Consider the following 15,980-nt stretch of genomic DNA (forward strand, 5'->3'; position numbering starts at 1 on the left):
CCTTGTGCGAAATTTGAAGCAAATCACGGCAAAACCCTGGATTTTGAGGCCATATAAGTTCAAAACGGACGAAAGATATATAAGGGAGCTATATCTAAATTTGAATCGATTTTGACCATATGTAGCACATACAATAGTATCATTAAAAGTACCGCTTGTGCAGAATTTGAAGTAAGTCAGGGCAAAACTCTAGCTTTTGAGACCATATAAGTCCAAATCGGGCGAAAGATATATATATATATATATATATATATATATATATATATATATATATATATATATATATATATATATATATATATATATAATATTATATATATATATATATATATATATATATATATATATATATATATATATATATATATATATATATATATATATATATATATATATATATATATATATATATATATATATATATATATATATATATATATATATATATATATATATATATATATATATATATATATATATATATATATATATATATATATATATATATATATATATATATATATATATATATATATATATATATATATATATATATATATATATATATATAGCTATATCTAAATTTGAACCGATTTCAATCCAATTTACCAAGCATTGGTACAATGTCAATTCTACCCTCTATGCAAAATTTCACGAAGATCGGTAGTAAACTTTGGCTTCTGTGGTCATATGAGTCTAAATCGGACGAAAGATATATATGGGAGCTATATCTAAATCTGAACCGATTTGCCTGATATTTTGCAAGATTTTCGAGACTCATAAAATATTCGGATGTACGGTATTTCAAGAAAATCGGTTGATAAACACGCTAGCTATGACCAAATCGGGGATAAATATATATGGCAGCTATATCTAAATCTGAACCGATTTTTGCCAAAACCAATAGCGATTGTCTCTGTCCCAAGAAACGGCCCTATGCCAAATTTGAAGACGATCGGACTTAAATTGCGAGCTGTACTTTGTGCACAAAATTACATATACAGACAGACGGACGGACAGACAGACAGACAGACGGACATCGCTAAATCGACTCAGAATTTAATTCTATGACCAATATTTCTTCGCGTTACATACAAATGCACAAACTTATTATGCCCTGTACCAGTAAGATTTCATTAAGCTGTGGAAAATTTCGGAAAAAATAATAAAATTCAACTACAAGCAAATAAATTTTTTTCCAATAAAAATAAGTTAAATTTAGCGTTAGTTTAACTACGAAATTTTTTTTCTGTGTAGTTGCTATTGATGTAGGTCGGACGGTATTGAAATTGGGCCATATCGGACCACTTTTACGTATAGCCCCCATATAAACCGACCTCCAGATTTGGCTTGCGGAGCCTCTTAGAGAAGCAACTTTCATCCGGTCCGGTTGAAACTTGGTAAGTGGTGTTAGTGTGTGGTCTTTAGCAACCATGCACAAATTGGTCCATATCTCTTCATAATTATATATAGCCCCCTATATAATCCCCAGATTTGATCTTTGGAGCCTCTTGAAGGAGCAAAATTTATCCGATCCGATTTAAATTTGGTACATTGCGCTGGTATATGGCCGCTAACAACCATGTCCATGGTTGCCACTCGAGCCAAAAATAATCTTTTAAAATTTTATTTCTATAGAAAATTTTGTCAAAATTTTATTACTATAGAACATTTTCTCAAAATTTTATTTCTGTAGAAAATTTTGTCAAAATTTTATTACTATAGAAAATTTTGTCAAAATTTTATTACTATAGAAAATTTTCTCAAAATTTTATTACTATAGAAAATTTTGTAAAAATTTTATTTCTACATAAAATTTTGTCAAAATTTTATTTCCATAGAAAATTTTGTCAAAATTTTATTTCTGTAGAAAATTTTATCAAAATTTTATTACTATAGAAAATTTTGTCAAAATTTTATTTTTATATAAAATTTTGACAAAATGTTATTTCTAAAGAAAATTTTGTCAAAATGTTATTTCTAAAGAAAATTTTGTCAAAATTTTATTTCCATAGAAAATTTTGTCAAAACTTTATTTCTATGGAAAATTTTGTCACAATTTTATTTCCATAGAAAATTTTGTCAAAATTTTATTTCTATAGAAAATTTTGTCAAAATTTTATTTCTATAGAAAATATTGTCAAAATTTTTTGTCTATAGAAAATTTTCTCAAAATTTTATTTCTATAGAAATTTTTTTTTAAATTTTATTTCTATAGAAAATTTTCTTTTAATTTTTATATATACGAAATTTATTTTAATATATATCACGTAGGGTCTAACTTACAATTTAGAAGACGGTGTTAGGAAGTTTTAAGATACCTTGTCATCTGCAACTGTTACCGCATCCCAAGTAATTCGGTTGTGGATGACAGTCTTTAGTAGAAGTTTCTACGCAATCCGTGGTGGAGGGTACATAAGATTCGGCCTGGCCGAACTTACGGGCGTATATACTTGTTTGCTATGAACAGTTTATCTTATAAACATTACAAGATTATCATTTTTTCTATAAATTCTTACTGCTGACCATTGGGATGAAAGTTCAAGTATCATTTAATCGATATGCAAACAAAGTAATTGACGTTTAAAACGCAGTGATAACAAGAGATTTCATATCTCCGTCGACGATACAGTGGTAATCATTAGCCCAGCCACTTAATATCTTTGTAGACTGACTATTCTTTCATTGTTCATTAATGCAGCATTCCATTGATGCTACTCCCTATTCTGTAACGAAACGTACTGTCATTTAAGTCCCCCATGCAAGAAGCATTGTGCATAGCATGAATTTTGAGATTATTGCATGAATTAATAAGCAGGAAATTTCAATGAAGTCGTCGATTTTTGTTTTTTGTTTGGGACTAGTCACAAAAGTGTTCCCAACATTCCTTTGTAGTGCTATTCTCTATTCAAAGTGAAGTAGGCGAATTTGGATCAAACAAGAGTAGTGAAAACAAAAAAAGCTAATTGGGGAAAATCATTTTATGCATTAGGATGGTGTACCCAAATAAGTATAAGTGGTACTACAAATAGGAAAATATGGGTCAGTCTGTTTATTGTTTAAAAGAAATAAATTGGAAGTTGTTCCACAAACATCTCTTTTTAATAAAAAAACCCGGGATCATCCATCAATTTTTTCCACTTCCAATGAAGTTTTTTTTTTTTGCACCTGTCTTAGAAAATACGTTCCCAATAACAAAATTTGCAAATTGTTTTAAAGACACAACTCTAAAAGTACTTCAAAAAAATGTCCTCCCAAAGAAGTTGTTTATAGTCAAAATAAAGAATTTTAATTCAATTCGCTTTCTTCATATTTTGAATGAGTAACTTTAACTTTTTTGTTTCAAATAGGTTAAAAAAGAGCAAAAATTATGAAAATGGTATAAATTATTTTGTCGAAAAAAAGATAAATCTATTCTGCATTAAAAATCATACAAAAATATATAAATTATTTATTTGGCAAAATATTACAAAATTTTTGAATTTACATCCAATTCGGATCACCCCTTAAGAATTGGCGCAGAAGCGCCAATTTTGTACCACTGAATTTGCCGGATCCAAAAAGAATGGCATAAATTATTTTGTCGAAAAATGATAAATCTATTCTGCATTAAAAATCATAGAAAAATATATAAATTATTTATTTGGCAAAATATTACAAAATTTTTGAATCTACATCCAATTCGGATCACACCTTAAGAATTTGCGCAGAAGCGCCAATTTTGTACCACTGAATTTGCCGGATCCAAAAAGAAGATTTTCACTACTTTTTGGCGACGCCGTTTATGCTGAGTTATTATTCAAGCTCACTTTTAGACTATTCTCCACTATGGTACACAGAAAGAAGAGTTTTCTTTTCTGAGGAACGAAATTTTAGACAACCAAAGTTTTCTTTTGATGCAAAAAAAATCGTTTTTCATAAATTCGTGTTTATTTGCTATTGCCGAAAATACTTTATATTAAAGGAGAGTTTCTTTTTTCTACAATTTCGTTCCGCAGGAAAGTAGTTTTTATTTGGGTGTAGTTCTGAGTGCTGCCCGATTGCATGTTTTACCTCAATGATTTTTTATAGCCGAGATCGAATAGTGTTTCACATTACACAAAAATATTCACCTGATATGAAAGATTATACAACCTAAATATTAGGACACACAATTTACACAACATTAAGTAAAAAATTCTTTGAAACAAAACAAAAATTAATTTAAATGAAGTTCATAAATTTTGCTTTTTTCCGACCAATCAGCTTATCCTCATTCCTACTTAAGACTCTGGAGAGGATGATAGATATTTATCTTAGAACTAGTGTCGATTCAAGTTTGCTCTCGAAACGACAGCATGCATACTCGAAGGGAAGGTCTACTGAGACCGCTTTGCATGAACTAGTCAGCTTTATTGAAAGCTCACTATCTGTCAAGGAATACATAATCGTGGCGTTTCTAGACATCGAAGGGGCATTCAATAACGTCCATCCGAGCTCGATATTAAATGGACTGACAACTCTGAATGTTGATCCATGTATACTTAGGCTGTTAGACGAACTTCTAATGAAGAGACGTATTTCAGCCACACTAGGACAAGCAAACATACAAAGGTATGTGGACAGAGGCACCCCCCAAGGAGGAGATCTTTCACCTCTTCTTTGGAATGTTGCTATAAACAACCTTCTGGTTTCCCTAGAAAAAGAAAATATAAAAGTGGTGGCATACGCAGATGATGTGGCGCTAGCAGTCATGGGAAAATTCCCATCCACAATCCGATATATTATACAAAGAGCCCAAGGCTGTATTTAGGGGGGGGGGGGATGAGGGGGATCAAACCCCCCCCCCCCCCCGAAATGAATGAATATTTTTATATAAATAAATATATATTTTTAGCTGCATAGAAAAATCTTATCGAAGATGTTGAAGAAAAGCTGGAGGTTTTATTTTGAAAAACGCTTGCCTATAAAACTTGCACAAATCATAGAATACTAGTTGAAAAGCCCGACAAACGACGATTTTTGTTCTCGCACCACAAATTTCATTTTTGGAAAATGTATTTCTGCTTTTTATGTGTGTTTGTTGTTCTTTTTGTGAACATGACTCGCTTTGTTTGGCCATAGCAACAACAACGAAACAGCCAAACACACATGTGTAAATGAAATGGCGCAAAACCTGCGAAAAGAACCTGCCTAAATCAGCGATGGTAGCAATAAAGAGATTTTTCCAAACGTGCATATTCTTTTAAAAATTTTGGTCACTTTGCCAGTTACTCAGGGATGGAAAATACAATTTTTAAGAAAGTACAAAAAAGGTATTTTTTGAGCGGAAAGGTACTTTTTACTAAATTTCAACAAAAATTTCACTGGAAGATTATTGCCAAGAGACTGAATTTTAAAGAAAATAAAATTTTGACAAAATTTTCTATAGAAATAAAATTTTGCAAAAATTTCCTATAGAAATAACATTTTTACAAAATTTTCAATTGAAATAAAATTTTTACAAAATAAAAAAATAAAAATAAATAAAATAAAAAATCGATAATATAGAATCGCATTCTTTTTTCGACTAAAACTTTCTTGAAGTTCAATAAAATCCTGTTTTTGACTATGTCTTTTACAAAATCGAGATTTTCTTCCCACATGAACATGTCTGTTTTGCCATATTTGTAAAAGACTATTAGCAAATAAGGTTGATAAAGACATTCTCAAAATATTAAAATATTTTGCCAAAGCTATTGTACCATAAATCTGATATCGACTCAAAAATGTCTACACAAAAGGTACAAAATCATTCGCGGGGGTTCTACGGTACTGACCGGGGTTAAAAAGGTTTGAAAAAAGTACTATAGTACTGCATTTTCCATCCCTGCAGTTACTACGTGCTCATCCGAACGTTCATTTTCAACAATGAAGAGATTAAAGACGTATCTTAGAAATTCGACTAGCGAGAGTAGACTCAAAGGATTAGCATTAATGTCGGTTCATCGCCGAATAAATGTGCCGACTGAAGATGTCATTGATTTATTTGCTGCCCAAAAAGCCCGTCGGCTCAATTTAATATTATAACAAGTATATACAGCACTAAGTTCGGCCGGGCCGAATCATAAATACCCACCACCATGAACCAAATATTATGGTTTCCTTTGAAATTTCAGGAGAGTTTGAGGACTTGAGGATATTCCCGAAGATAAATTTAAAGATTTCACCTATGAGGTGAACCACCACCACCATGAACCAAATATTACGGTTTCCTTTGAAATTTCAGGAGGGCTTGAGGACTTGAGGATATTCCCGAAGATAAATTTAAAGATTTCACCTATGAGGACTATATCAGATTCTGGATTTATAAGAACCATTTTTGTTTGAGTTTTAAAGGAATCATTAACATCTCTTGTAAGTGTACAAGAAAATTATAAAATAAAGTCTTGATTTGAAATCTTAAATCTGTAGAAGTAAAATTTGGAAATTTTACATTGAGTTTCAAGCAATTTTCATGATCAGTGCGCCTTCTACACCCTCAAGAAGTGAAGTCGGTCTATATGGAGGCATTACCAAATGGACCGATAAAAACTTAATCCGTGAGCTTAAAATACCACAACATTTACAATTTCAGGCAAATCAGATAAAAACTACGGTTTCTAGAAACCCAAGGAGTTAAATCGGGAGATCGTTGTTATGGGGGCTATACTAAAATATGGACCGATACTCACCATTTTCGGCACACCTCTTATTGACCCGAAAATACCTCTAGATTTCCAATTTCAGGCAAATAAGATAAAAACTTCGGATTCTAGAAGCCCAAGAAGTAAAATCTTGAAATCGGTCTATATGGGGGCTATACCAAAATATGGACCGATACTCACCATTTTCGGCACACCTCTTTATGGTCCTAAAATACCTCTAGATTTCCAATTTCAGACAAATTGGATAAAAACTACGGTTTCTATAAGCCCAAGACCCAAAATCGGGAGGTCGTTTTATTGGAGACCATACCAAAACATGGACCGATACTCACAATTTGTGGCACACGTATTTGTGGTCCTACAATACCTCTAGATTTCCAATTTCAGGTAAATTGAATAAAAACTGCGGTTTCTATAATCCCAAGAAGTAAAATCGGAAGATCGGTCTATATGGGGGCTATACCAAAATATGGATCGATACTCACAATTTTTGGCACACGTATTTGTGGTCCTACAATACCTCTAAATTTCCAATTTCAGGTAAATTGAATAAAAACTGCGGTTTCTATAAGCCCAAGAAGTAAAATCGGGAGATCGGTCTATATGGGGGCTATACCAAAACATTTTTGGCACACCTCTTTATGGTCATAAAATACCTCCAGGTTTCAAATTTCAGGCAAATTGGATAAAAATTACGATTTCGGTTTATATGGGGACTATATCAAAACCTGGACTGATATAGCCCATCTTCTAACTTGACCTGCCTGCAGACAAAAGACGAGTTTGTGCAAAACTTCAGTACGATTGCCGTCACCATTCTATGGTGGTGGGTATAAAAATATTGTATACATACCTATGCATAAATAAAATTTTCTACACATGAGATTATATGAATATTTTTTTTTTTAAAGCTGAACTTTAAGCTTAATATTGAAGAAAGGGCGAGAAAAGTCGCAGTAGCTTTGTACTCGTGCAAAAAGGCAATAGGAAAAAAGTGGGGACTACAACCGAAAATTGTGCATTGGCTATACACGGCAGTGGTTAGACCTATAATGCTATATGGTGTTGTAATCTGGTGGCCGGCACTTCACCAGCCGACAAGTTTAGACAAAGTTCGGCGTATGGCGTGCTTGTGTATCTCAGGCACATTCAGTAAGACAGGAACAAATTTCCTTAATGTCATGCTGCATCTATTGCCTTTAGGCATTTTGGCCAAATAGTCAGCTGCAACAACAGCTGTGCGGTTGCGAGATCTATCGCTGTGGCCGGAAAAAAGGTACGGCCACAGTTCGGTCCTCAAAACAATGTCAGATGTGCCTAACGTAGTGGATTACACTTTGACGAGACCATTTTTCGACCAAATTGGATGGACAAGTGGGTTTCGGAGTATATTCTAAAGATCTGGAACTACGAATAGCGAATAGATTACCTTATTACTGTAGTGTTTTTCAGGCTGAAATATTAGCAATAAGAGAGGTGGCGAATTGGCTGAGAAGTAATGTTCCAAAAAAATGTTGGCATTAATATATACTCAGACAGCCCACCTGCAATGATGTAGTGTGGGGGGTGGGCTTGATTTATATGGGGGCTGTATAAAAATTGGACCGATGTAGCCCATCTTCGAACATGGCTTGGTTGCAGACAACCCACGAATCTCACTCAAATTTCAGGATGATAGTGTCATTATTGAAGGGTGTAGCGTGTTTACAACAGACTGACATACGGACATGGTAAAACGATATTCCGATATTAGGAATCGCAAAATTTCCTTTGGCGACATTTTCTTAACCCTAAAACATACAAATTTAAGTTTTGGCAACATAGTTATATTTGATAAGAAGTTCAAATGCAAATTGAATTGAAGTCCGATGGTATCTCAATTTTGTTTCTTTATAAAAAAAACTAAATTCTTGCGATTTGCAATTCCGAATATCGAAACATGGGGGGATATATTTAAAATTAAGAAATAGCATACTTTTAGGCTTCTATTTATTTACCACATATTATATTTCTCTTTCTTTTAGAATGTAACTAAGACACGAACCATACGATTTTGCTGCGCCGGCTATGATGGAAATTTATCGATAAATGATACAGTTTGTAAACCTGTTTGTCGTAGTGGTTGTGGTCGAGGCTTTTGTCTAAAACCGGATATATGCAGTTGTGAGCCCGGTTATATGGGAAAACATTGCACACAACGTGAGTTGCAATATGAAATAAATAAAAAATAGCAACTAAAATTCAATTTGGGTATTAATTAATTATTTGTAATTGTTAAAATTTTGTTTAACCTTTAGGTTGCGACCACGATCACTGGGGCCTGGAGTGCAAAAATCTATGTCAGTGTCATAATGGAGCAGCCTGTGACAATAAATCAGGTACTTGCCATTGTGCCATAGGATGGACAGGAGAATTGTAAGTGCAATAAATATTTTAATGGTGAATTTAAAAACTTTGAGAATAAAAATCGTTAAAAAGTTGGGATGGGATATTACAGATAGTTCACAAGGAGATCAATCTCTTAAAACGAAATTTATTTAAATTGAATTAATTCTTCCCTCACGGAAGAATAGGACCAACCTCAAAAATTAGGGCAAATGGGGATAAAGCTACGGCGTGTACGTAAATTTTCCCTCTAATGCCCCATTTTTTTTGCCAGCTGATTAAATTTTCAATGTTAACGACAAGAAAGCAAGAAAACTAAACAAGACAAATTTATACGGTAAAATTCAGTATATGCTGCGAAGCCTCTTGAACAGTTTTAACTAACTTTTCTTTTTATTTTACCCATTTTTGTTGTCTTAAGGTGCGTTTTACTAAAAACTTCCTTATTAAATGAAGACCGCCTATAAGCGGGCTTGGGCATTAGAGGTTTAATACATACTGTACTCAAAACAAGTTTACTTGGATCCAAAGATTTTGACCAAAGATGGGGCTTTTTTATAATAAAGAAATTTTGTAGGTTCCTATCTGGCTTTAGATTTAGGATCAAAAAAATTAAAATTAGGATACAAGTCTCATTTAGGATCAAAAAAATTAATATTATGATACAAGTCTCATTTATCAAATTTTCATTCTCTTCCCCCGGTATATTAATAAAGCCATTCACGAACAAACAAATATCAGTTTCAGTTAATTAAAAAAAAATAACTTTAAACCAAAGATGCAAAATAATCAAAATAAGTCTTAGCCTATATTTGAACCGTTGTCATCTTAAATGTAAAGATTGAATATTTCACTTAATTTAAGAGTGATTTCTTCAAATCGAAAATGTGTTTCGTTACTCTAAGGAAAATTGGTCTTAGTTAAAAGACATACGATATTTACGGAGGGACACAAATTTCCAAAATTTGTGAGGGAAGGAAGGATAATGCAGTAGGAGAAAACGACGTAATCACTTACTGGGCGATACGATTCAGAGCGCTACAGGAGGAACACCCCTACTGAACGAAAGTAAGGACACATGAACGAGAGTATGACGTGTAGGAATTACATCTATACTTTTCACCATAAGTTGTACATGGTTCAACATGACAATGAAAAACAAGTATATACGGCAGTAAGTTCGGCCAGGCCGAAGCTTATGTACCCTCCACCATGGATTGCGTAGAAACTTCTACTGAAGACTGTCATCCACAATCGAATTACTTGGGTTGCGGTAACTTTCGCCGATGACAAGGTATCTTAAAACTTCCTAATACCGTAATATATACCACGTAGTCCATACGTGGTATATATTAAACTTAAAATGGCCGATTAAATACGTATATAATTAAGTTTGACAAAATTTTCTATAGAAATAAAATTTTGACAACATTTTCTATAGAAGTAAAATTTGGACAAAATTTTCTATAGAAATACGATTTTAAAAAAATTTACTATAGAAATAACATTTTGACAAAATTTTCTATAGAAATAACATTTTGACAAAATTTTCTATAGAAATAAAATTTCTATAGAAATAAAATATATCTATAGAAATAAAATTTTGCTAGATTATTTTTCGAGGAGCCACCGTGGTGCAATGGTTAGCATGCCCGCCTTGCATACACAAGGTCGTGGGTTCGATTCCTGCTACGACCGAACACCAAAAAGTTTTTCAGCGGTGGATTATCCCACCTCAGTAATGCTGGTGACATTTCTGAGGGTTTCAAAACTTCTCTAAGTGGTTTCACTGCAAGGTGGAACGCCGTTCGGACTCGGCTATAAAAAGGAGGTCCCTTGTCATTGAGCTTAACATGGAATCGGGCAGCACTCAGTGATAAGAGAGAAGTTCACCACTGTGGTATCACAATGGACTGAATAGTCTAAGTGAGCCTGATACATCGGGCTGCCACATAACCTAACCTAACCTAGATTATTTTTGCTCGAGTGGCAAGCATGATTATGAACCGATATAGACCAATTTTTGTGTGATTGGGGATCGGCTATATATAACTATAGATAACTATATATAACTATAGAAATTTGCTTTTCTTATAGGATCCGCAAACCAAATCTGGGAATCGGTTTATATGGGGGCTATATATAATTATGAAACCGATATGGACCAATTTTTGCATGGTTGTTAGAGACCATATACTAACACCACGTACCAAATTTCAAACGGATCGGTTGAATTTTGCTCCACTAAGAGGCTCCGGAGTTCAAATCTGGGGATCGGTTTATATGGGGGCTATATATAATTATGGACCGATGTGGACCAATTTTTGCATGGTTGTTAGAGACAATATACTTACACCATGTACCAAATTTCAGCCGGATCGGATGAAATTTGCTTCTCTTAGAGCAATCGCAAGCCAAATTTGGGGGTCCGTTTATATGGGGGCTATACGTAAAAGTGGACCGATATGAACCAATTTTTGTATGGTTGTTAGAGACCATATACTAACACCATGTACCAAATTTCAGCCGGATCGGATGAAAGTTGCTTCTCTTAGAGCAATCGCAAGCCAAATTTGGGGGTCCGTTTATATGGGGGCTATGCGTAAAAGTGGACCGATATGGAACAATTTTTGCATGGTTTTTAGAGACCATATACAGACACCATGTACCAAATTTCAGCCTGATCGGATGAAATTTGCTTCTTTTAGAGCAATCGCAAGCCAAATTTGGGGGTCCGTTTATATGGGGGCTATACGTAAAAGTGGACCGATATGGCCCATTTGCAATACCGTCCGACCTACATCAATAACAACTACTTGTGCCAAGTTTCAAGTCAATAGCTTGTTTCGTTCGGAAGTTAGCGTGATTTCAACAGACGGACGGACGGACATGCTCAGATGGACTCAGAATTTCACCACGACCCAGAATATATATACTTTATGGGGTCTTAGAGCAATATTTCGATGTGTTACAAACGGAATGACAAAGTTAATATACCCCCATCCTATGGTGGAGGGTATAAAAAAGGTGATCAGTGCAAGCGTAGTGCTGCTAAGGTGGCCCTTCTTAACGGTGACACTTCTCTGCCACCTTCTTTTCATGTTGCGCCATCATTTCATAAATTACTTTTATACTGTAATGTTTTTTTTTTTGTTTTTGTAAATTTTGAACCCAATTCCAATAAAAATTGTGGACATGGTGAAAGCTTCACCCTACTAAAAATTTGTGCAAATAGTCATTGTCGGATAGAGCTCAAATTTTCGCAATTTTTTCATGATTTCTGTCCTCTCTTGATACTACAATTTTATTGGATCAATTTATTGATTAATATTTGATCAATATTTGTTCCTTTCTGTTGCGATTAGATTGTCCCTGACGGACCTGCCTATGGGATAGTCCTATTAAATTGCCCTAGTGAAACCATGTTAAAGTGACCGGTCTCTTCCGTACGTTTTGACAAGAACTGGTACTGGTGCATACATACCAGGAAGTTGTCCTGTATCGGTCCTGGGGTTGACCCAATTCCCGTAGGGTAAAAACTAATAAAGTAAATGAGTCGAATAGTAGACTTGTAAGCACTTTCCTCTCTTCTCTCTCTCTCTCGCCTGAAAATATGTTAAGTTCGATAGTTGAAGCATTATAGTTGAGAATTTCTAAAAAGTGGAGAACGGAATTGGAGAAAACACGTCAAAATTATTTTCTCCCATACCTCATATTCCGCATGTAGAAGGAGGAGAATATCATATTCCTCCATTCAACTTAACCTCACTCAACCTGACTCAAATTCTCATAAATTACCCAATTTGTCTTTTCAGTTGTGAAAAACCCTGCCCCATGGGTACACATGGTGTAATGTGCCGAAAAGCTTGCGAATGTGAAAATAAACAATGTCATCCACAAACTGGAGCTTGTGATGTACCCATGACCAATCCACCTATAGCACCTAATGCCACTCACGCCATGATAGCCACTCTCAATTCCACAATTGTCAATATCACTCACAATTTGGATCGGATAGCAAAAAACATAGTGAACATAGTGACCAGCACCACAACAGAGAGTCTTAATATTCCTCAAGTGCTTGAAGTCACAACCACAACTCCCACCATACCAGAAGTGATTGTAATAAAACAAGAAAGTGAGGTACCGCATACACCAAAAATTATTGTCCATCAGCAAGGACAAGGTCTACTGGATAATATACATACAGCTGCCAAGACCCCAGAGGTGATACATGTCATTACCGGCTGGCCAGGACAACAGCATAATATTTCACATGAGGAAAAACTCAATTTAGCCGGACTGGGAGTGCATGCGGGTAGCAACGAAGAAATGTCCAATGCCAATGAAACTCACAATTCAGATCATGAGAATAGTTTGCTAACAACTCTCTTGATTATATTGCTAATTATTATGTTGGCCATTGGCATGGGCTTTCTATATGTCTATCGGCGATATCACTTGCAAAAGGCCCAAGTGGAAGCAGCTTTGGCAGCGCGTAATGTTAGCCTAGTGCCCACACCAAATTCTCCCATTATTATAACACCACCTCCCTTGCAGGCATATACGAGTGATCAACAACATTTGCAAGAACTAAATGGTGGAGGCGGCGTAGGTGTGGGTTCTGGCGGTACGGTGGGTAAAAGTTTCCTCAAACCCCTGCCCGATTTACCAGCCTTTACGCAGATGGTACGAAATAAAATCGAGGGTATGTAAGTGTCTACTAACAGGAGTAGGTCTAACGAGAATATGGACTTGAACTAAACAACGCCTCAAGAGACTAGGCTGGAAATCTTTACATTGTTTTATTTCATTTTTTGTTTGTGTTTTGTTTTTCTCTTTGTTTTTGTTGCAGGACCCGACTTGTATGATTCACCCAGTAATAGTTCCTCTATATCGCCTGCCCCCACTATCAATTCATATGCCTATGCACGAAAGGAATCATTATATTCAGTGGTTACACCAAAATCCCGTAAAGGCAGCATGGATTCGCATCTCTATGATGAGATACGTTATCCCACAGCCATGCAGCATCACCAACACCATCATCATCTTCAACATTCAAGTCATCCAGTGCATCATAATCAGCAACTGCAGCAGCAGCAACTTCAGCCACAACCTCAGAATCATGCTACTCAGCATAATGTTTATATGGCACAACATCAGCATCATTCTTCATCGTCGCAACCTTATTATCCCCAATTGAGTTTTCAACAAATCCAACCTCAAACGCAACAGCTCCAAATTCAACATCAGCATAATCAATCAATAAATCCCAGTAATCAACCAATTGCTCAAGGAAATACGAGTACCACTGCCAATACCACAACCACGCATCATGTGTCCCAATTGGTTATTCCACCGCAGAACAGCAAATATCTTCAAGTGTCTCAGCATACTCATACATCTCATAAAGTCGCCCACATTTAAATATGTGCCATAAATACCATCCATTATTATTATTTCCATATTATTTTTTAATTTTTTCTATATTTTAGTTTTTATTTCGTAATCGTCTAAATTTTAATTTTAAATAATTTTATTGTATATTGAAAAAGATTTTATTACAAATAAAAATACATTTTTAGTTACAAAAAATGTTTGTGGGTTTTGTATTTCTACCCTACGCAACCCTATTCCACAGTGTTATTAAAAGTTAGTGCATATTTTTTGCAACATCCAGAAGGAGACGAGACGTCTTAGGTAATAATGCTCAGGACCGCACAGTGGTTCCAAATCGCTTTTTTTAGAAATAATTCTACAAATTTTGAACGGATAAAGATCACGGTTGCCACTCGATCCAAAAATAATCTACCAAAATTGGGAGAAAATTTGACGTAAAAACTACCAAACAAAAAATCTGTTTTCCAAAGCTTTATTTTGATAGAACATTTTGGCCAAATTTTATTTCGATAGAAAATTTTGTCAAAATTTTATTTTAATTGAAAATTTTGTCAAAATTTTATTTCTATAGAAAATTTTGTCAAAATTTTATTTCTATAGAAAATTTTGTCAAAATTTTATTTCTAAAATTTTCTATAAATAAAATTTTCTATAGAAATAAAATTTTGTTAAAATTTTATTTCGATAGAAAATTTTGATAAAATTTTATTTCGATAGAAAATTTTGTTAAAATTTTATTTCGATAGAAAATTTTGTTAAAATTTTATCTCGATAGAAAATTTTTTCAAAATTTTATTTCGATAGAAAATTTTGTCAACGTTTTATTTCTTTGGAAAATTTTGTCAAAATTTTATTTCTATAGAAAATTTTGTCAACATTTTATTTCTATAGAAAATTTTGTCAAAATTTTATTTCGATAGAAAATTCTGTCCAAATTTTATTTTTATAGAAAAGTTTGTCAAAATTTTATTTCTATAGAACATTATGTCAAAATTTTATTTCTATAGAAAATTTTGTTAACATTTTATTTCTATAGAAAATTTTGTCAAAATTTTATTTCTATAGAAAAATTTTGACAAAAGTTTATTTCTATAGAAAATTTTGTCAAAAGTTTATTTCTATAGAAAATTTTGTCAAAATATTATTTCTATAGAAAATTTTGTTAAAATTTTATTTCTATAGAAAATATTGTTAAAATTTTATTTCTATAGAAAATTTTGTCAACATTTTATTTCTATAGACAATGTTGTCAAAATTTTATTTCTATAGAAAATTTTGTTAAAATTTTATTTCTATAGAAAATTTTGTCAAAATTTTATTTCTATAGAAAATTTTGTCAAAATTCTATTTCTATAGAAAATTTTGTCAAAATTTTATTTCTATAGAAAATTTTGTCAAAATTTTATTTCTATAGAAAATTTTGTTAAAATTTTATTTCTATAGAAAACTTTGTCAAAATTTTACATTTTATTGAAAATGTTGTCAAAATTTTATTTTTATAGAAAATGTTGTCAAAATTTTATTTCG

General features: G+C 33.3%; 1 protein-coding gene across 2 annotated transcripts in view; it reads left to right on the top strand.

Moving 5' to 3' along the window:
* The window catches only part of NimA (Nimrod A), an 82,642-nt gene extending 67,994 nt beyond the window's left edge, over positions 1-14,648 (top strand). The window contains exons 2-6 of one of the 2 annotated variants that reach the window (XM_075293949.1): positions 8,690-8,864; positions 8,963-9,080; positions 12,866-13,553; positions 13,611-13,758; positions 13,906-14,648. In XM_075293949.1, the coding sequence (XP_075150064.1) occupies positions 8,690-8,864; positions 8,963-9,080; positions 12,866-13,553; positions 13,611-13,758; positions 13,906-14,480 (1,704 nt within the window). In that variant the 3' untranslated portion in view covers positions 14,481-14,648. Of the gene's footprint in view, positions 1-8,689; positions 8,865-8,962; positions 9,081-12,865; positions 13,759-13,905 lie in introns of both variants that reach the window. The other variant, XM_075293948.1, reaches the window with a different exon arrangement.
* The last annotated feature ends 1,332 nt before the right edge of the window (positions 14,649-15,980 follow it).

This window comes from Haematobia irritans, chromosome 2 (genome assembly GCF_050003625.1).
Source record: "Haematobia irritans isolate KBUSLIRL chromosome 2, ASM5000362v1, whole genome shotgun sequence".
Lineage (NCBI taxonomy): Eukaryota > Metazoa > Arthropoda > Insecta > Diptera > Muscidae > Haematobia > Haematobia irritans.